The following is a 21,649-nucleotide window of genomic DNA, read 5'->3' on the forward strand; positions in this document are numbered from 1 at the left end:
AAAATCATGTATACTAGAATACCATCTATCTTTAGAATAGGGAGGTCACAACTAATCCTAACTATCAAATGTCAAATCCGATATTTAAAGCAACATTTTAAAACCTGGTGATTTCTGATCCGGTTCGCCGATTTGGATACAAAATCGGTCAGGACCTCCATTTCAGTTACCAAGTCCATTTCAATAAGTGGAGCCATCCTTTCCAAAGCAAAATTTCTCGAATGTCGACACGCTCTAAAGCCTGGCCCATCAAGATAACCTGTTTCCATTTAGCTCTTTCATACCATCTGATCTAATTGTTTCCATTTAGCTCTTTCATACCATCTGATCTAAATGGAAAAAGATACCAACTCTTAAGTGGTAGCCCAAAAAAAACCTGAAACCCTCCCTTCTCCCCCTCATGCCTTGTCTCTCTTTAAAACCTCTCCAAAAATCACCTCTCGTTTTCCCTATGGTCTTCCCCTTTTGACTTCTTCTCTAGAAACCCGAGAAATATACAAATAAGTCACCATCACTTTTTTATTGGATGTAAAATACAATTTATAAAAATATGTTATACCATTCGAGAAATTTTATTTTGATTTGTGTCCAATCAATGACATATCGTCAACTACCCAATTTCAAATCTATCAATGATGACTTTGATCCCCTTGCGTCAAAAAATACATGGTTTCATTATAGACATTTCTATACGCAAATTACTCCTACCCTTCCCTGAAGGGAGGGTAAGTTGCCAAAAAAAAAAACAAGTACTGCACCGCGTATTTGTGCAAAATTTCGAGCCCAATAAGGACTTCAAAATCTTAGTTGACAGAGATTATGGAGAGGGGATCTAGCGAGGTAAAGGGGTGTACGTTGGGCTTCCTGGTGAGACACAGATTTGTGGCTTGTCGAGGGCAGATCTAGAGGGAGGTTGGCTTGCACTAGGAGATTCACACAGAGAGAGCGAGAGAGAGAGAGAGAGAGTCCCAAAAAGCAGCTAAAACCCTTAATTGTTAAAAGAGAGATTTGGTACTTGTGGGCAAATCTGGTTGGAGAGAGAGAGGTCCATGGCCCATGGATCTTGCAGAAAGAAAAGAGGTGGGCTAGGGCGTTCCATTGTTCCTTGATTCCAATCATTTCTCTACTCATCAATTTCAGCTCAAAGCCTAGGTCCATACAACAATGGAGGTGGCTCTAGCTCACCCCTGGCTTTGATCTTCCTCGAGCACCATGGAAATGGCAGGTACACCATTGGGGATAGAGAGTTCTGTTTTTATCGGGAGCATGTACATCAAATTGAAATAGGAGAGACAGAGAGATATATATTTGCAATGGAGGGAGAGAGGGTTCATTAGGTGAGGTACATGTGATGGGTGAGAACACCAGACTGAAATCCGGCTGCCTGAATGTCACCTCACTTTCTTGAGGTTTTCATGAAAGAATGCATGAGCAGGCATGAAAGAAGCTGTTGAGAGGAGCTTCTAAACCAGAACGAGGATGTACTCCAATTCATCAAAGTGATCAACTTATCAAAGACACACAAAAAAGTTGCTCATAAAAACGACCCAAAAATCCTGTTTCAAACTGTGAACACACAAAACATGCACATGGGTACACAAACAGGTATATATACGTATATAAAGAGAGAGAGATGAGCTTCCATAGCCACTGCACTGAACATCTATATATTGCAGGATTTCTCTATAAATGGGGCTACAGGTGGACACCCGAGAAGCAAAAAGGCTCAGACCAAGCCATTGCTGAAGAACTCATGATTTTGCAACTGAACTAGAAAGGTTCAAGGTTCCACCAAAAATAAAAGAAGTTTACAAATTTTTACATACAACCCCAGTTCATTCATCTAAAAGCCTAATGGAAAGATGCATCCATGGAACCATGGCAATGTGACAAGATATGCACAAGGGATCTTAAGGTAAAAAAAAAAAAAAAAGGTACATTTTAGCCACTTCCTATTCTTCAGAGACTGCAAAAAAGGGAATCCCCCTGGTCAAATAAAACACACAAAGTTAATCGAGAGAGAGAGAGAGAGAGAAAGAGAGAGAGAGAGAGAGAGCAAAGCAGGATAAATCATCTTGAAGTAACATATTACTATACTGATCAGGTTTTCTACAGGAAAGTTTTTTGAGTTTAAAAGTGGGACACAGTTTCTATGCATGCCCACACGAAATCTCCACTGTCCAACTGACTTGAACGGTGGCGATTGCACAAATATCTTACAATCACCACCATCTAAGTCAGTTGAATGGTGGAGAGTTCATGCGGGGATGCAGGCAGGCCAGCATGAAACAATTAACCTTAAAAGGGTAAGCCCATTCAATCATTGATGTTAGCATTTTTCAGGAGAGGATAGTATATATGTATCATTTTTTGTGCAGATAATATGCCAAATGCATAGGATAATCAATTGGCAGATCGAAGAGCATGTCTCATGGCAGATGGGTACATACTCAAATTCCAATTCCAAACAACGATTCAAAACTCCACAAGACAGCCATTTTTATGGAAATATGTGGGACAAAATTGTCAATCAAACTATAAAATCTTCCTGTTTCTTTCTCTTTTTTTTTTTTTGTTTCGGTTTCTGTCTAGTAGTCATTTTTTGGTGTTAAATTATCAATAATTAAATAGTAATAATAATAACTCACCAGCCTCCATGCCTAGAGAAGTAATCATTGTCTAATGATACGGCTAGGGCTACTGCCACAGCTCTCTCAGAGAGAGTCAATGCTCGAGTAATATCCAATTCTTGAACCTGAGCAGTATAAACAACAGTATTAAAGCATTTATGAGAAGACATTATGATTTAAAAAAAAAACTCTGATAATAATAATGATGATTTTTATAAGATGGTAACAATAATTATAAAAATTATAGCAATAATAACCTGTGCAGCTGCTCCAGTCTTAGAGCTTGGATCTGCATGACCGAACCTGATCACATATTGCCCTGCATCAGTAAAGAGCTGCAAGGGTATAAAAACACCATCATGTTAAGGCTTCTCTTTTATGCATTCCACAACCTCACATCGTAAATTGTGATGAACTACATTAGAAATGATAAGATTAGCGAGACATTTTCTACTATATACGGATAAGGAATTATGGAAGTGGTGAAAATTTAGAGTGCAAAGAACTCTGAGTCAATGAATTGACACCAAATTTATGAGTTCTCAAACATTGTTCACAGATTCTCAAACAGTGATAAAAGTTATTCATTGTCAAATTCACAACTATAGATAATGATACATAACTAAAAAGTTAATGTGAATTAAAGAGAATAACACTAACATCCTATATTTATTAGAAAGGAATTTAAGAAGTCCATCCAGAGCATGATATCCACAAAGAGGATAGCCACAACATCACCACAAATTACTATAACTTTCCCAAAACTGAATTTCATCCCAAGAGCCTCTTAATGGTATATAACTATGCATTGTCAATTTTGTGGAACTAGACCTCACGAAAGAAAGATAACAGAGGCACTAAAGAAATATCATGGCCTTCTACCAAAAAAACAAAAAGAAAAAATTAAGATTCATATCAATCCCAAGTCACACACACAAGTGTTACACGAGGGTGTTCTTTGGCCAAGCCCATAAAACACCCTTTGATCCTAAGATATAACATAATATTTTGTTTTGATTTTTTAACTTTATGAATGATAACTGATCATGATTATTTTATTTGATCGTGAGAAGAAACTATTATTGATGGATTTTCCCCAAAACCTTCAAAATTTTATTTATATGGTACTCTTTACTTGAACCAGAAATGTTTTTGTCTTTATAAGCTCACTCCCTTGTTGTGTAGAGACAAACCTCGAAGCCAATTCCCCTCCAATCACGGTCAATTTCAGCCAACACGTTCCCATTAATATCCTTCAATGTAAATGTCCAGTTCCAAAACCCTGGATTTTCAACCACAGCAAACTGCTCTTTTCTGTAATGACATCATGCAAAGCACACCAAAGTAAATAGAATTTAACTCTTCCCAATGGTCACTACTTGAAACTGGATTTCTGCTTCCCTATTACCAATTCATGCAAAAATAGATCATTACGTGAGATGAGACAAAGAAGAGAAAAGAGCATCATGTTCATGATTGGACTCCAGGAAAAATAAACTAATATTAAGAAGCTTGTTTACATCATTTTATAATAGAACTTGAAGATGGTGCAAATATGGAAGGATAGAGCGGTACAAGGACATGAAAGCACCTGTAACAATCAAGTACAAGTTACATTTATAACTGGTCCCTCAAAAATTCCAGAACCCTCCCTCCCTCCCTGAGTGTGTGTGTGTTCCATGTAAAAAACTCCCTCCCTCCCTGAGTGTGTGTGTGAATTCCATGTAAAAAACTGGAGAGCAATAGCAAGCATTTTCTTTTACCTAGATTCGAAAAATTGCTTGTATGACAAAACAAAACAACTTGTATATTACAAACCCATCAAGATTTCCCTATAAGAGAACAAAGGTAATCTGCATAGTTATTTTTCCACTCTGAATAAATCTCAAGAAAAGCTTACAAACTCCATAAGAAATAAGTCATTGACAAACTGTTATATATTATATGACATGAAGACAGGTTTCCTACTAAATCTACTAGGGGTTTTCTGGTGTCAGATCCTGAAACTCTATTATAGAAAATTTCAAAGATAAATTATCAGGTAGAAAATAAGTCTTAACTTGTCAAAATAGAATGTACCATCATTGCCATGGAAATATTTTGATGAGGACGCAGGAATGAGGAATTTAACCAGAGTTACCGCATTGAAATTTGTTTTATGGAATCAAGTGAAGATATTTGTCAATCATCTCTATAAAACGCCAAATCCAATGGAAGCAAGAGTACATCCTATATTACTACGGTAAATTTGTTTCAACTCCTCTTTTTTTCTTTTCTTTTTCTTTTTCTTCTCTCCAAATTAGTCATTTTTCACACATCTCATTTATAGATTTTAAGAGTCTTGTTCAGGAACTCAGATGACAACACTAAAAGTGACTTGAGGGAGATCTCAAGACTTGATTGCAAATCTATTTAAAAAATAAATCTCAGACGAAGTTCTCTATTTTATTGAAAAACTCATGTGCTGGACTCCTCAAGTGGCTGAACTATATGGCCCATATAGGACAATGGAAAATTTTTGAAGGTTACGATAAGGTTTTGAGAGTTTTTGACATTTTGCCCAAAATTTCTATTCCTTGACTTGCATGTACAAATCACAATCAGTGGAAATTTCTAGAATCGACTTGTTCCCTGGATCCACAGTTTGTTCTACTTAAATAATCAGGGTTAGAGAATCAAAGGTTTGGTGCTATCAGTGTATGAGACACAATGGACTGTTACTGGAAATTCCAGGAGATATCTGTACATTAAGGTCTGATATTCTGTCTGTATTTGTATCAGTTTTCATCCAGTAGATTTCATCATTTCCAGATCAATCCCTCTTTCCAAATCGAAGACACAGATACTAGGCTCTCAATTGTTTGTAGATAAATTTTGGTTACCTCTATTAAATTTAGATTTGGAAGGAATTAATGTGAATCAAACTGTCACATTTGGTATTGACAATCCTAAATTTGTTGGTTCAGTTTGACATTGGCTTTTGCTATGATGACCCTGTCGGTTGGAAGAATATCTAGGTAAACATGCAAAATACAGTATGAAATCCTTTCTTTCTTTCTTCTTCTTGTCTTTTTCTTTTGTTTCTTTTTTTTCTTTTTTTTGATTTCAAGAGATTGAATGGAAAGCATGTTGTGCACAAGGAATTGCTTTTAGTTTTGTAACTTCGAAAAAGTAGGGGATTAATAATGAACCTAAGTACATAGGCAACGAACTTTAGATGTCACCAATTACCTAGCCTGTCAAACCCAACCCACTCCCTCTTAAAATATTTTTACTTTACTAGCTGTGTGACTTGTAACTTATAAAGGCGGGTGTCCGTACACTTTCCAGAGGTTTTCCCAACAATCCGCCAAAAGGTAAATGACAAAAGAATTTTCTCCATTGAAAAAAGCCAAACGCATGAATAGGATTTTCTCCATTGAAAAAAGTCAAATGTATAAATTGGAAGTGAAAAACTAATCGCCCAATATCTCACAAAACAGAATTTATTACCCCAAGTATATATCATACACTCTTCTCCAAAGATGCCACCTCTGATGAACCACTCCAATTTCCTGTATCCAATTAAGAAATAAAGACTAGGGATGTCTCTCCATTTGTATTGCTCATAAAATAAATAAACAATCACTATTCAGAAAGAGGATGTACCTTGCCATCTATCTCAGCATATATTGTACTAGTTATCAACCAAAATGGCCTGCGAACCTAAAGCAAATAGTAAAAAAGATGAATGTGCAATAGTGAAAAATAAAATAAATTAACTTTGAGGGGGCATTAATTTATAACACATTACTTGATCATAGCAAAATGTCTCACCCTGAATAGTTCATTACCCATGGCATCAGTTATGTATGCAATAAAGGGCCGCCTTGTACGAAGTATCTGCAAGACATCACTATGTTCAAACTTTAGGATTCATTTCATATGACAAAGGATGCATAATCTCAATGAAAAAATTGCTATGAATGACAACAAATGGCCAGAGTTTTCTTGGCAAAGATAAAAATAATATATATGAAATAAATAGATAAAAATATTCAATAAAAATTAATTCATTGACACAATTTGGGGTACACCATGGTCAAAAGTGTATGAATTAAAAAAGAAAGATGAAGATGCTTGCGATGTACCTGCCGAATGATGGGGTTACTTTGTTCACGAATAAAACCCACGGGCTGAATACAGCAACAATCAAATTTCAGGAATCATAAAGAACAGCACATGCCAAGAAAACACATGCAAGGAAGGAGAGCAGCATACAGCTTGAGGGTAGCTAGGATCCACTATAGCATACCGGTTTTCCTGCACAATTGTAAATGGAGTTATTAAGATTACAATAAAATGGAATTAGACTTACCGACAATTAGTAATTAGACATTAGAAGAAATTAATGAGCCCGTGACTAATTTTTTAGTCAATGTCGAAAGTAATAGAAGCGCTTAAGTCATAATTTGTTTCTATCATAAAAAATGAGATGACAAGTATTAAAGGGAGAGAATTAAAAATAACAATACACAACTGTCAGGATTAAAAAAGTCAATGAAGAAAAAATATGATGAAGATTCTATCAAATACCACCACCATACATACACCAATAATTGACAAGTAGATCACCACAGTGTTTTAACATTTTAAATATGTGAATGATATCTATTAATTAAATGTCATAGATCTATTTGTTTCATCCCTTTTGTTTTTAGTTTTTTCTCTGTTACCAAGAAAAAAGGAAAATTTATAGCATTAAGTGTTGTAAATAATTTTGTATTTGTGAAAATCTCCTCAAGCCTCCAAGGTCAAGAACACTCGCATAAATCAACTGTAAAATTTTAACTGAGTTACCCCTGAACAGAGCACCAAAAATAAATAAAGAAAACCGATGAAGCATGGTTTTTTACCCACATAACCTCAGTAGTTGAACCAGATTAACAACAGCGATCTTCCCCTTGTCATATCAATTAACAGTCCTTATTTTCCATTGGCATTCCCATTAAAGTAGACATTCATTGTTGTTAGGCACCTATTGTCAAATCTTGGAATCAAAACCCCTGAACATATCTGTCCCATAGTTTTTGCGATCAGGTATGGGATCAGAAGCGTGGTCGGGATCGGAAGCAAGGGATCATGAAAGGGTAACCGATCCTTATGGTTGGGAGTGTCATCCATACAATGCACATGTTAGGGGTCGAGATCCCCAAATATTTGGGATCTCGATCTCAACCTTTTGGGATCTTGATCCTACCTTTTGGAATCATTACAACATTTTGGGATCTTGATCCTAACCTTTTGGAATCTCGATTTCAACATTTTGGGGTAGTGAGCCTAACCTTTGGAGTCTCGATTTCAACATTTTGGGGATCTTGCTCCCAAAAGTATATATAGTCTACAACTATAAATATCTCTTTATTTAGAGCCAACAAGTAATGCAACCATATTGAATTACGAAAATTATCAGTTTGCTCGTCATAAAGGTCTTTGAGGTGGAGATAGAGATCTTCAATGGGATCGATGCCTAACATAGGCAATTGATCGATGACTAACATTGGCGATCGAGTTTCGCAAAAGTTAAAAATCGAGGTCCCCTGAAGATCCCTTTCCTGGAGGCCAGATCGAGATCCTGAACACAACTACCACCTAGTCTTGAAGATCCCGACAACTATGATCTGTCCTAATGACCTAACCAGGCATTATAATTGCTGTCCCCTTGCCTCCATCACTAGCATACAGTCAAAGCGCTCAAACGCACAAAGTAGCAAAAACCAACCAAAAACTAGAGGAAAAAAGTACTCCCACATTCCCAGCCCCTCACACTATCTACACTCAATGTTTTCATCCTATTAGCTATTGTTCTACTGTAGCTAGAGTGAAGAAATGAATGATCCACAATCTCTCTTATCCTTGCATACAGAATGTAAATATTATACAAAGACAAAAAAAGAAAATCAATGTTTAGGTGGTTAATTGTACAATATAACATGAAAGGATACACTAGGAAAGGGGCACTTGTCATCCAAATCCATATAACAGGGAAGAAGTCCCTAGCACGTCAAAAACTATTCTTGTACATAAGTCGCCAAGAAGACCAGATGACATGAACTATGTTATTCTATCCTCAAAACTCCAATATCTAATGTATATGCCAATATCTAGAGTATATGCTTACATGCACTCTACCATGCCCAAGATGCTCTCACGACCACATCTCTTCAAAGGAAAGGTATCCAACTAACAACCCCAAGAAGGCTTCTGTTAACCATTCAAATATGGTGCGTCCCTCTATTTTAGCTAAAACTAGTGAAAGACATTCACATAAAAAAGTGGTACCCATGTAGTAGGAATAATTGCCCAAGGACAAGTATGTACCTTTTTTAATATCCGTCATGTTTAACGATAGATTTTGTAATACTTATTATGTACAAGGGTGATATGATAACCTGACAAACCCTAATTTACTTGTACTTCATATTATAGAGCTGGAAATCCAACACAAAGTACCGTAGGGATTGGATGCCACATCCTTATTTCCATACACTTCCTGTCATGTTCCTTAACCACAACCTGAATTTCCTTCATAGTATTCAAGCGGTCAACTGATCTCTAGGACCACCAATTTTCACTGTAAAATCTTTCTCTTCCCCTCTAGGTCTTCCTTCTTCTTTGTCTTTCTCTTCTCCAATAAACCCATTTCATTCTTGCTCCACTACTTCACCACCATCCAGCTTTAAATCAAACCTGGACAAAATCCTAATTCATTCCCAATCTAATATCAGCCTCAAATCTCAAACTCTGCCTCTCTCAAAAACCTAACCAAAACAATGCTCATTTGAAGCCCAAATATGTGGCTCTTCTAATCTGATGTGGACAAAACCCTAATTTCTTTCTTTAATCTCAAATCAGTCTCAGATTTGAAATTCTCCCTCTCCCGATACCCTAATAAAACTTTATCTTCCTTTTTCAAAACCCTAACAAAACTCGTCTCTCAGTCTCAAAAATTTGAAAAACCCTCATATCTCTTTTTCCCTCTCAAAATCCTAATCGAAACTCTCTAATATAATATAGTAATATCTCTCTCAAAATTCTCAACATATGAGAATTTCTCTCTCTCTCTCTCTCTTTCTCTCTCTCTCTCTCTCTCTCACACACACACACACAAAAATGTCGAAGTCCCGATCAGCAAGATATTTTACGTCATTGTTTCTTTGTTGTCTACTTTTGTGAAGGATTTTCACACAAACACCATGTACATTAAGGAAAGATTTTTGGAATCTCTATATGGTGGACAAAGATCAAGATCCCTCAAAAATGTCAAAGTCCTTTTTGGTGCCAAGCATTGATGTTTTCAATAATAATGCGCTGATTTGTAGCACCACTACTTGGTTCATTTCCACCATCGACATGCAAAAGGACTACCCTTGTCTATGCAAAAGTCCTCAAATAAAGGCCCTTTATGTCAAGTTCCTTTTTTTTTTTTTGGGTGAATCAGTGGAGATAACGAGCCCCTACCCAAAATTCAGTAGGGAAACAGTCCCCTACCTATGGTAACAATGAAACGCAAGACGTTTTATTGTGGCACCCCGCCACCCTAAATACCTAGCATAAACCACAAAAGGCATAATTCTCTAGATGAGCCTAGAAGGGTTTGAGGGGAGGCTCGAACCTCCACCACGAGGCCCAATGATCACAAGTGCTAGCCAATAACCCAATCATATTTAGTTCAATGGGGATGGGGTCCACTACTTGTAATAGGAATGGAACTCAAGATGTCATGTTATAGTGCTCCGCCACTCTTACCACATAGCCTTGAGCCCATTCCTAAAAGGTGCACGGGTGGGAATCGACTCCCATCTCGTGGGGGTTAGATCTTCACTCTACGGCCTGGACCTTGAGGCACATGTAAAATATTTTTTAATACATAGATAGTACCATAGATTTCCTGTTACTTAGAGTTTACAATGCAAAATGACAATGAGGGGATCGAACCTCAAAACTCTCGTCAAAGAACCCACACGTCTAACCATTCCACCACTTTAATCTATTTTATTGTGTCAGTCAAGTTGGCAATCATGTAAGTGTCATGAACTCTCATTCCTTATTTATAATAAAAGAGCTTCACACCCCTTTGAGTTAATACACATTGACTTTTGGGAGCCATCCCCTAAGAGTTCTTTGTCACATTCTCACTTCTATATTACATTCATTGAAAGCACAGCGTTATATATAAATATTCTTCTCGATGCCTTTCATATCTTTTCCCAATTTAAAGTTTGTCAAAACCCATTTTATAAAACAATCATTCGTTTCTGAAGTGATGGTGGGCGTGAATACACTGTCAATGCCTTTACAAAATTCATCCTTGATAATAGGATAATACACCAAAGTATAGCCCAGACACACCTGTAGAAAATGGTACTGCCAAACAAAGGCACAGGCATGTAGCCGAAACTGCCCTCTCCACCATGCAATTTGAAGCGTTTCATACAACTCTTTCCTTGATTGACAGGTTGTTGTTGTCCAAGGCACTTGAGGAGATACTCCATGTTTTACATGACATGAAGTCCATCTTGGGTATTCAGGATTAAAAAATTTCAGATGCTCATGTTATGTGGCTGATGTCCATATTCACAAATCTTTATGCAAAGCTGAAATTTGTAGGTTCCTCGGCTCTGACGACCACTATAAGGTGACAGATGTTTCAGCCCCAGAACCAAGAGGACACATATATCCTGGAATGTTATTTTCGATGAACCCCATTTCATGTGAGTGGCCTTTCATGTGATGAGCATAATTAATTGCAGCAATCAGATCCAAGTGCTATTTATCCATCCATCATCTCTAATCCACAAATACCATCCACTAACATACTACTCTCAAGTGCGACTGACGAAATGCGATGTCTAAACTTCTTTCTTAGCCAATAATCAGCACCTCCACTATCATGATAGTCTCCCAGTTCAATTGCATTTTTTCCATTCCCAACAGCAAACACAATGCTACTGCTACATCATCCTCAGACCAAAGTTCTTCTCATAGTTCAGCATGTGAAAATCTTGGTCCCAACAGTGATTCAGTTCCAATAGCTTTGGCTACTTCCTGATACTCACTAGCAAATTCACTTACCACCTATCAATCACAGTACAGCATTGACACCTCACCTTCTACTGCAGCTCCTATTGATACCTCATCATCATCTTCTTCTTCAGATATTGAAGCAACTCCTCGTTCAATTGCACCTTCTTGTGATGAATTTTCTCCTATTCCACTTGGGTTATCCATGTGTAAGACACCATTAAATAAAGGGAAAGCTCCCTTTCTATGTTCCCCCTACAACATAGAAGTTCTATCCTCCCCTTTATCCAACCGTCCATTTTTGAATGGAGGGTTAAGATTGCCACAATCACAATGTCATGTCTCTACACTGTTTTAATTTTAATTTTTTTTCTATAAACTGTTTTGACACCAAATTTTGGACATCCATTCCTCTATTAAACTCGCACTAAAGAAAAATATAAAAAAAATATTTTCAATAAAATAAAATGATCAAAATACCCCTGAAAGTTTTAAGGGGTATTTTGGTCATTATTTTTTATCAAAAAATTATTGTTAATATTTTTTATAGTTGCGCCCCAATGAGAAGATGGCACGTACCAAATTTTATATTCAGAAAAATTGTATTAAAAAAACTAAAAATAAAATACTTTGAGACGTCGGATCTAAGATCAAACGGTGAGTCGCTCTCTTGATAAAAAATGGACGGCTGGATGGTAGGGGGAGGATAGAACTTCTATGTTGTAGGGGGAACATAGAAAGCTTTCCCTTAAATAAATGGGTTAATTATGAGTCATTTTCTCTTGACTGTCATGTTTTCCTATTTGCAGTAGAACACCATGTAGAACCCAAACTCTATTATCTATGTTTGGAGGCCATGAACTCAAAAATGATAGCTTTGCTTGAATGTGGAGCATAGGAAATTGCTAATAAGCTAGCTCATAAAAATGTCATTGGTTGTAGATGAGCGTATAAGATCAAATATAATGCAAATGGGAGCATAGGACAGTTCAAGGCAAGACTTGCAGCTAAGATATACACACAAGACCATAGTCTCAATAATGATGAGACTTTTAGCCCTGCAGTAAGGATGGGTAATATCTGTATTGTTTTTATCATTGGTTGTGGCTTATGGATGAGAACATATCAACTTGATGTTAGAAATGCACCCTAAAGGAGAAGTTCATATGGAGCAGCCACAAGGATATGCAGAAGGAGACCCACAAACCCGTGTTTAAAAAATCGGTGTTTAAAAAATCGGTGACCCAATCTGGAATCGGGCAATCCGGATCAGGTATAGGCTGGACTGCTTTAGATCCGATCATAAAACAGGATTCGTCATTTTTCCTGTACAAAGTCGATGTGATGACGTTACGACACAATAATTTTGTACAATGAATCGCCAAGTCAATCGCGTTGTTGTCATCAAATTCGTTACGACATCATGTTCTATTTTTAATATGTTCTTAACTTTTTTTAATTTCTCTCGAACACCATTTTTTTTAAAAAAAATTAGAGGCCCCTTACTGTACACGTCATGTCAATCACGTGACCGTCTCCCATGGGGCCCATGTGCACACCTTGCATAACTTTTACTTGCTCAGCAAGTCAAGTACCGTATGGTATGAGGTAACATACCCTTTATGAGGCCTATTTCTCCCACGATTCTCAATAGATGTGGGATAACTCCACATTTATTTCTATTCTGCGCAAAGATTTTATGTGGATTTCTACTCCAGTGGGATAATTCTTGCACCATAACTTTGTTCATGTAGGACTAGGAAAAAATTTATGGCGTGAATGACTTAAGCAAACTTTTTAGGTATGGCATGAATGACTTGAGAAAATATATTCAATTAGTAGACTAGGAAAAAAAAAAAATAGTAAATGTTTTATTTAGAAATTGACCATTTATGTTCATGTAGGATGTGAATGACTTGGGGTCAATAAATTTTTTATTTTTTTATAGTCGTAAATAAAAATTTTAAATTAGATGATATTATAAGACCGTATAAATTTGTTCTTATTTGTATAATAAGATAATCATAAAATACAAACCAACAATTTTAATTTCAGTATATAATATTATAGTAAGTTAGGTTGTGATAATTTTGGATGAGTAAAGTGAATTAATGAGTGTTTTACTTTGATGCGATATTAATTTCACTTTTTATATGAGAAATTATTGTTTTAGTCTTATAATATGGAAGTGTTTGCTAATATTTATAAATTATTTTGATGCAATATTACACCATTATATTATAATTAATAGTTATACAAACATCCAAACAAGGAAATAGTGTCTCAGTATTCACCTATTTTTACAAAATAATGAAAATACATAATGCACCACTCCTAATTTCTTTTAGAAACTAAAAGAACACTTTTTTTAGAGGGTACCGTATAAGCCCATTTTTTGTACAAAGTCTGTTGACCTATTTTTTACCAAGAGTCCCATCTAGAGGGTACTCTCGGATTAACCCAAAACTGTACTCTATCTCTTTATAGCAATACAAAAGTTAACGTTTATAAAAATAAAAATAAAAAGTACAAACACTATTTTTAGAAATTTATAGTAATTTTTTGAAAAACATTTGGGACAAAAATTTCTGATTCGTCCAATTCTCCGAGCCAATCCACCGATCCGACAAGGGTATGGGTGTGAACGATTCGTGTCATTGATCCGCTTTTTTAAACACTGGCACAGACTAAGGTTCTTCGACTTAAGAAAGCAATATATGAATTGAAACGAATCTCTGGCATATGGTCCGATAACTTCTGTAAAGTGATCCAGTCTCATGGTTCATTAGGAATCTGGTTGATTATTCATTATTCAATTGCTTAGGAGATCATGGCCTAACTATTATTTTGGTATATGTGGGTGATGTTTATATCCAAGTATGTTTATATCCAAGTAGTTTTCTCTCTCACAATGACAATGTCAAGCAACTTATCAATGATACACCAGATGAAAGACTTCAGACCTCCAGTATTTTCTTGGGATTGAGGCAGATAGAAGACTAGTACCTTGATCTTAACCCATCACAAGTAAGTTATTGACTTGCTTAAGCATAAAGGGATACTAGATTATAAGCCAACACAAGTAGCTACAGTCCTTTAACTCTCACACAGATGTTGCAGAACCTATTCCCACGTGTTGACGAATACGCAGCATTGCTGGAGCACTACAGTATTTAACAGGCCTACCATGTTTGTTCTGAAACATATTTCTTAGTATATGCTTTCACAGCCGATCTCAAATAGTTGGGATAAGATTAGATGGTGATGATGATGCTTTCACCCAAGATGAGTCACATGAAAGATGTGAAATGCATTCTTGGATACATCAAAGCAACGATCACCGACGGACTTGTTTATTCTCATCCTGCTTCGCCCTCCTCATCAACAACTTTAGTGGTGGTTGCCTTCTCCAATGCTGATTGGGCAGGAGACTGCAACACTATCATTCTATGGGTATTGTGTCTCTCTGGGTCCTCATCTTGTTTCCTAGATTTGTCAGACACAATGGACTGTTGTTCAATCTAGTACAGAGGCCAAGTATTGTTACATGGCAGCAGTTACAGCAGAACTGTCTTGGATATGACATCTCCTTACTACATTGGGTCAAAACATTGAATACTCATTATATTGTGACAATCGCAACACTATTTCCATATCATTAAACCATATTTACCATGGAGAAACTAAACATATAGAGATAGAGCAACATTTTGTTCAAGAGAAGATCAAGGATCAAGAATTCAAAATGTCTTTGTGAGCAGTGAGGGCCAAACAGTGGACATTTTTAGCTTTTCACCAAGGTACTTCATTAGACATTAGTTTCTCAAAGCCAACTGTTCACAGTTTTTATCCCATATACAGTTTGAGGGGGCTGTTAGGAATGTCTGAGAACAAGAATATAACTTTTGTAATAATCTATGTGTAAGGGCAGTCCTCAGTCGTCGTAATATTTATCATGTACAACGGTAGTCCGGTAATCTAACCAACCTAGTTCACTTGTAACACTTTATATATCAGTGGAGTTGGACGTCCCTCTAAAAGTCACTGGTGGTTCTGGAACAGGATTAGAGTGATTTCAGGGACTAAACCAAGAAGCCCGGCCTTGATCATCGATTGGGCGGCATCCTCACACTCGTCCAGGGCTTGGTAGTTCATTCCTGATGAAGGTTGGGCCAGGAAGAGCGACTGAATGATACTGCCCTGCCTGAGCCAACTCTCAGATCTACGGCTATCTCTTCTAATAAAATTTATCTTGAAACATAAGGATTGGACATCACATCCTTGCTGCCATACATTTCTTGTCTCTTAACCATGACTTGAACTTCTTTCACCATTCCATCCCTTCATTTATAGGAATGTCCACCAAAAAGTCCCAATCATTTTATTGATGGGGCATACGATCCAGAGATATTTGTTCTCCTCTTCCACCTTCTGTCCCTTATGTCAGTAACCACATACTTTCATTGTAAAAGTCCTATAGCATCATTTTCCTTTGATTAATCCATTAAGCATAATAAAAGATTGGTAAATCTACAATTTGTTTTTATTCTTTATAATTTGAAGCTATTACAAGGATTTTCAAACACAGAACTTGATACGGTTGCTAAGAAAGGAATCCAAAAGGCTAGTCCATGGACCTCATCAACTTCGTTAAGCAGGTAGGACTCCCAAACGATGGGCTGAACCAATTTATGCACATAAGCACAAACTCACATAATTAACTTTACCAAACTCTCAAGTAGAACAATTGCCATGTGAATGAATAACTGCTGTGTGCACATACACACATGCTGAATGCTTACAAAAGCTTAAATAACTTCAGAAATAATACTACCTGTTCAAATCCAAGAACAAGATTAGCCCACTCAATATCTCTGGTAATTAGCAAATTAGCTCTAGCAAGTAGTGGTTCCACCTTGACCTATAAGCAAGAAAAAGTAACAAAGTTCATTAGAAAGCACCACAGTGACAGAACAGCCAAAGAGTTTCCAAATGTAAATACTATGAAGTACTGTAAATATACTAAATAAGTTTTAGTCCTACATTGAAAACTCAATCATTTCTCCGCTAATTGTTTGCACACTAGTTAGCGCTCCCTCATACATATCTCTCACCAAGTCAAAGGAATCCCCAGACACTACATTGACTTGGTGAGAGATATGTACAAGGGAGCGCTAACTAAGGTACAAACAACTAGTAGAGAGACGAGTGAGTTTTCAGTAGTTGACCCCATATCTCTTTGTCTTAGTTATGGATGACTTAACAAGGTATCTACAATATGAGGTACCGTGGAGTATGGTGTTCGTGGATGATATAGTTTGGATCGATGAGACCCAAAATGGTGTCAACACAAAACTTTGGAGGGATGCTCTAGAATCTAAAAGTTTTAAAATTAACCGAACTTAGACAGTATATCGAATTGAAATTTAGTAATAATAAGAGTAGAGACGAGGAAATAATTGAGATTGACGGTCAATAAATACCAAAGACCGCAGTTTCGATATCTGGGTGGGCGAACTAGAGATGTGCAACCAAAATTTTATATAACCATCACATAGCAATGAAGCTGAAGGGCAAGTTCTATAAGACAGAGACCAGCTTTGCTTTATGGGGTGCAATGTTGGGCGGCTAAGAAGCAACATACCCATAGGATGAGTCTTGGCTGAGATGGATGAGTGGCAAAACAAGAAGGATAGAATTCGAAATGAATATGTTCGAAAGAACTTAGGTGTGGCACTAGTAGGCGATGAGATGAGAGAAAATAGACTTAGGTGGGCTGGCCATGTGCAGCGCAGACCCAGTACAACACATGTTAGGAGGTGCAAATTAGTTCAAGTGGAAGGCTAGCCCAAAGGAACCTAGTTGGAAGTAGTGAGAAAAGATATAAAGACTTGTACCTCAATGAGGGTATGGCTCTTGATAGAGCAGAATGGCAGACCAGGATTCGTATAGCCGATCCCAAATATTGTTGTAAATACAATGATAAATTTTTTTCAACGATAAAAATGACATAAAATAATAGTTGGCTGGTTTGTTTCACATCCAAACACAAAGTTCCCATAAAGAATTGAGTATAGGACAAGTGGTCGGAAAATCTGACACAAACAATAAAGGAAGGCTCATAAACAGACAGAAGCAGTTACCCCTCCTCAGCAAGTGAAAGCTAGGAACCCATACTTATTTTAGACCCATACAAGATTCTAAGAGACTTGCCATAGGAGCAGACGACTATCCTCAAGTGACACAGGCGGATTGTTTTTTTTGTTTTTTTCTCCTACGGTTAATAAGTTACATAGACTTGCCAAAGCCTCCTAATCTCCCAAAACATGAAAGTAGCACTCCTATAGTTTTAAAAGTGACTGAGCAACTTTGTGAATGAGTAGGATTATGCCTGAACATCATTGAAGGAAGCATTTCCACAGTTTTAAAAATTTTCTCGAAAAATAAATGGAGGAAACACAGAGCTCATGGCAGTTTCTTAACTCATCATGTAAATAAAGAATAGATAAAATACTGCATGCCATTTGCAATAAACCATCAGATTTAAAGCATTAATAAGTTTCCCCATCCACAGCAGAAAACATGGAGTTCAGTTCAGTCTTTCATTGATCCTCATAAAATGATCTAGTATCGTAAATATATCCTGCATGCTCAAGTCATTTTCAAGAGTTAGCATCAAGCAATACGAAGCGACAAGCCAAAGACTATGGCTGTAGCGCCCTTGCCAATACGATAAAAGGTCTACGAGTAGTGTTAAATTCATCTTAGAAATAATAATGGGTCCACAACATAATTGTAAAGAAAGAATCTCATTCTAATTGACGATCTTGAGTAAAATTCTCATTCTTTTGGATGAACTCATTTATCTTAGAAAAAATGAAAATATGTTGGTGCAACCATAAAACCCATGGTTACACAAGCATGTCCCATTCAACCACCAATCCTCTTGGTTAAAAATGATCATTCTAGAACAGCCAGGTTGTGGCAGTAGATCTTATAAAAATTCATCAGAAGATTTGAGAAATGATGAGTTCGATTTAAATAGAGAAATGAGCAACAAAAAAGCACGCAAAGGATCACTTACTAGTTACTTCTGCAACTCGGTTTAAGCACATTCTATGTAACGACAGCTATTTTATCATCAAAAGTTAGTTGATTCCATAGATCCTCGAAATCATGTAGTAAAAACATGCAGCAAATGGAAAGGTATTAAATGAATTATTTCCATAAAAGATGGTTAGCATAACAGGTATGAAATTATTTCCACTAAGATAGCTAACATGAAAGGTATTAGATGAATTATTGCCATCAAAGATGTTTAGCATAACTACTACAAGATGCTTACTTACCTCTTCCAGTGAAGTTGGCTTCATAAAACCAGACATGGTTTGGCTCAAAGGCGGCTGCTTGAGATGGGGAACTTCCTTAGCTGCATTTTGAGTATGTATGTCAGATGCACCTTGAAACCACCTCACAAATGGCAACTGAAAAGAAGAATGGGTGTTATAAAATGTTTCTGCATCTCTGGCATTTCGAGGCATTCCTTTATTCCTCTTACGAAGGGTTTTTTTTTTCCTCCTTTCCTCAAGCCAAAGCTGCGCAAACCATTCCCTACTTAAGCAAGGCTCTTTTCCTGCAGCCTTACAATACCAACTGGTCCTATGTAGAGGACTTGGTTTTAGAAGCCCATATCTTGAACAATTTGAAGAAGGTATTTTGGATGAAGGATTGATTGAGAACATATGTGACAAAAAATCATCTTGTGATTTTCCAAACAGAGCACTGGATTGTACAGTGCTATCAGAATTAACAACTTGTTCTTGACATCTTTGAGCTATTTTGCAATAACTACAATAACTGCAACTCCTGATCTCATTCATAAACTTTGACGACATACAATAACGAAAAGACTTCTCAAACTTCAACATCTCTCGACTTCTTGGGGTATTGTAAGCTCAAACTATATTAAGTCGTGATATTAAATGAAGTAAGATGAGACCTACACACAAAAAAGAAAAAGAACAGCAAATGTAATTGCAATGACTTGAAACTTAAGGAGCAAAATAAAATTCCATCAATCTTTTTAGATGTCATAAAACTATCATATTAATACTTGATCAAAGTATAAACAAAATAGCCCCAATATATGCATTATCGCTTGGCCTACTTCATAATTTGGATCAATGCAAATTAAGAAAAACAACCAATGTGGGTGAGTTCATTTACTCCCGAAAAAAAAAAACCCCATTTTGATACCAATACAAAGAAGAAGAATTTGATTCAAGGCTAAAATAATTCTATCCAACAGATGAGAGATGTGGATAAAGATTAACAACTACGAGATTCCAAATCGTGTTTGCCAATAGATCCTGTAGGTACTTAGGCTTAGAATTTTACTGACCATATTATGTATTCATAAAGATTTACATAAGAATACATCCATATAAGTAGTTTTTTTTTTTTACCAATAAAATTCAACACCTTTAAAGTATTCACTGATATTATCTGTGTTTCTTATGATTATAAAGGAACCACCTCAAGATTTAGCAGGCTTAGGGACAAGCAAGAGTCAGCTCAACACTAGCAATTTATTTAGAATTTATAATAAAACATAGACATGAGCTTACTGCTACAAATACATTCAGAGAAATTATTACCCAAAAATGGACAAGAGTATTAGGCATGGCATAGATGACAATGTACATAAAACACCGAACACAAGTTTCAAAGACTCCTGATAAATAAGTCTAGATGAATTTCTCTAAGCCCAGGTTGGTGTAATGGGGATTCTTAGAAACCTAAGCCATGTAGTTCCATATTCTCCTGAAATTAGAAAAACCTAAAGCTCGTTAATTCCGGGAACTCGTTCCTTTACTGATTAGAATTCACCAATACACGTATGAGATAACAATCAAAAAAGAAAAAGCTAAACATCAGCTTAATTTTTCCAAGATATCCAGAATAAATAAAAATCCTAAATATTTATGAACGTCCATATATAATTTCTATTTCTATAGAAAATTGCACGTTCGTACAGCAAAGCCCTAAACTTGCATGCCATTCAGAAAATGAAATTGTAATTTTACAAATAACGAACTATTTTTACAGAAAAAAATTGTGAAATTTCACAACACTGACAAAAAAATGGAGATCAAAGACTAGATCATCTACCATAAAATATTAAAGCACGAGGGAATCAAGAATAACGCACCTAATCCGAATACTGCTTTTTCAGAATCTAAACCAAAAAGGAGGTCCAAACCCTGTCTTGGAACTGAAAAAAGAATACCAGTTGCTCGATGAAAGAGGGAGAGGGCAGAGAATTCAGATACCAGACATACGGCAGCCGAAAATGCGCCTGAGATAGTGTAGAGATTGTATTTAAATTTTGAGACTTAGGGGAAAGGGTTCAATTTAGAGAGAGAGAGAGACTTTACTGTTGGATGTGAGAGGCTGGCGTTTTAAGGAAGGGAAAAGTTTACATGCGGTTGCAACCGTAAATTATAGAATTAAAAGTGCACTTAAAAAACCCATCATAAAGTTGTTTGGATGAATGAATATTAGAAAAACAAAGACTTTGAGTTTGTAAAATGGTGTATCTTACAACATATTATCTGGACTGTTTATTTTTAAAAGTTTGAAATTTTATAATTAAAGATGGAAATAAATTCTCAACCATCTTAAAAAAATTTTATATCAAATTTATATCTATGATAAAATATTGAGATGCACCTTGGATTATTTAAAATTACAATCTTATGCAAACCACACCTTTTTAAAACAAAGTGGGGTTTAGGGGACACTAAATCTTGGAAAAGTACTTTGCACTTTTGGGATGCATGGAAGAGTCATAGTTTTTAAGAGGTAAAACTCAGATTTTGGAACCCATGTGGATATTACTTCAAAGCCAAAATAATGAGTTTTTAGTATGGGCCTCATGTGTTCTGCATTCTTCT

The 21,649-nt window shown here is 36.3% G+C and overlaps 1 protein-coding gene across 3 annotated transcripts; it reads right to left on the reverse strand.

Annotated features, from left to right (window-relative positions):
• Nucleotides 1-1,651: 1,651 nt before the first annotated feature.
• LOC18443916 (scramblase-like protein) lies at nucleotides 1,652-21,226 on the reverse strand. 3 transcript variants are annotated; one of them, XM_006854096.4, is made up of 12 exons: nucleotides 20,905-21,226; nucleotides 19,043-19,692; nucleotides 16,528-16,614; nucleotides 6,891-6,932; nucleotides 6,761-6,805; nucleotides 6,447-6,512; nucleotides 6,279-6,335; nucleotides 6,123-6,184; nucleotides 3,824-3,944; nucleotides 2,888-2,965; nucleotides 2,649-2,755; nucleotides 1,652-1,986 (listed from the first exon to the last, which is right to left on the reverse strand). In XM_006854096.4, the coding sequence occupies exons 2-12, from the start codon at nucleotides 19,619-19,621 to the stop codon at nucleotides 1,953-1,955; spliced, it is 1,278 nt and encodes a 425-aa protein (XP_006854158.1). In that variant the 5' UTR covers nucleotides 19,622-19,692; nucleotides 20,905-21,226; the 3' UTR covers nucleotides 1,652-1,952. The 3 variants fall into 3 exon arrangements, 2 of the variants coding, with proteins under 2 accessions (XP_006854158.1, XP_088717043.1); XM_088860917.1 differs by having other exon boundaries at nucleotides 18,778-19,692; nucleotides 20,905-21,052; XR_016051319.1 differs by lacking the exon at nucleotides 3,824-3,944 and having other exon boundaries at nucleotides 20,905-21,192.
• Between the last annotated feature and the right edge of the window lie 423 nt (nucleotides 21,227-21,649).

Source organism: Amborella trichopoda, chromosome 3 (assembly GCF_054954075.1).
Source record: "Amborella trichopoda isolate Santa Cruz 75 chromosome 3, AtrichopodaSantaCruz75HAP2 v2.0, whole genome shotgun sequence".
NCBI lineage: Eukaryota > Viridiplantae > Streptophyta > Magnoliopsida > Amborellales > Amborellaceae > Amborella > Amborella trichopoda.

Excerpts from the sequence above, each read along its gene's own strand:
- LOC18443916 (XM_006854096.4), bottom strand. The coding sequence starts at position 19,621 with ATGTTGAAGTTTGAGAAGTCTTTTCGTTATTGTATGTCGTCAAAGTTT. Across the intron at positions 16,615-19,042 it reads AGCCAACTTCACTGGAAGAG|GTCAAGGTGGAACCACTACT; the intron begins GTAAGTAAGCAT and ends TCTTGCTTATAG. Across the intron at positions 3,945-6,122 it reads GTGTATGATATATACTTGGG|AAAAGAGCAGTTTGCTGTGG; the intron begins GTAATAAATTCT and ends ATGTCATTACAG.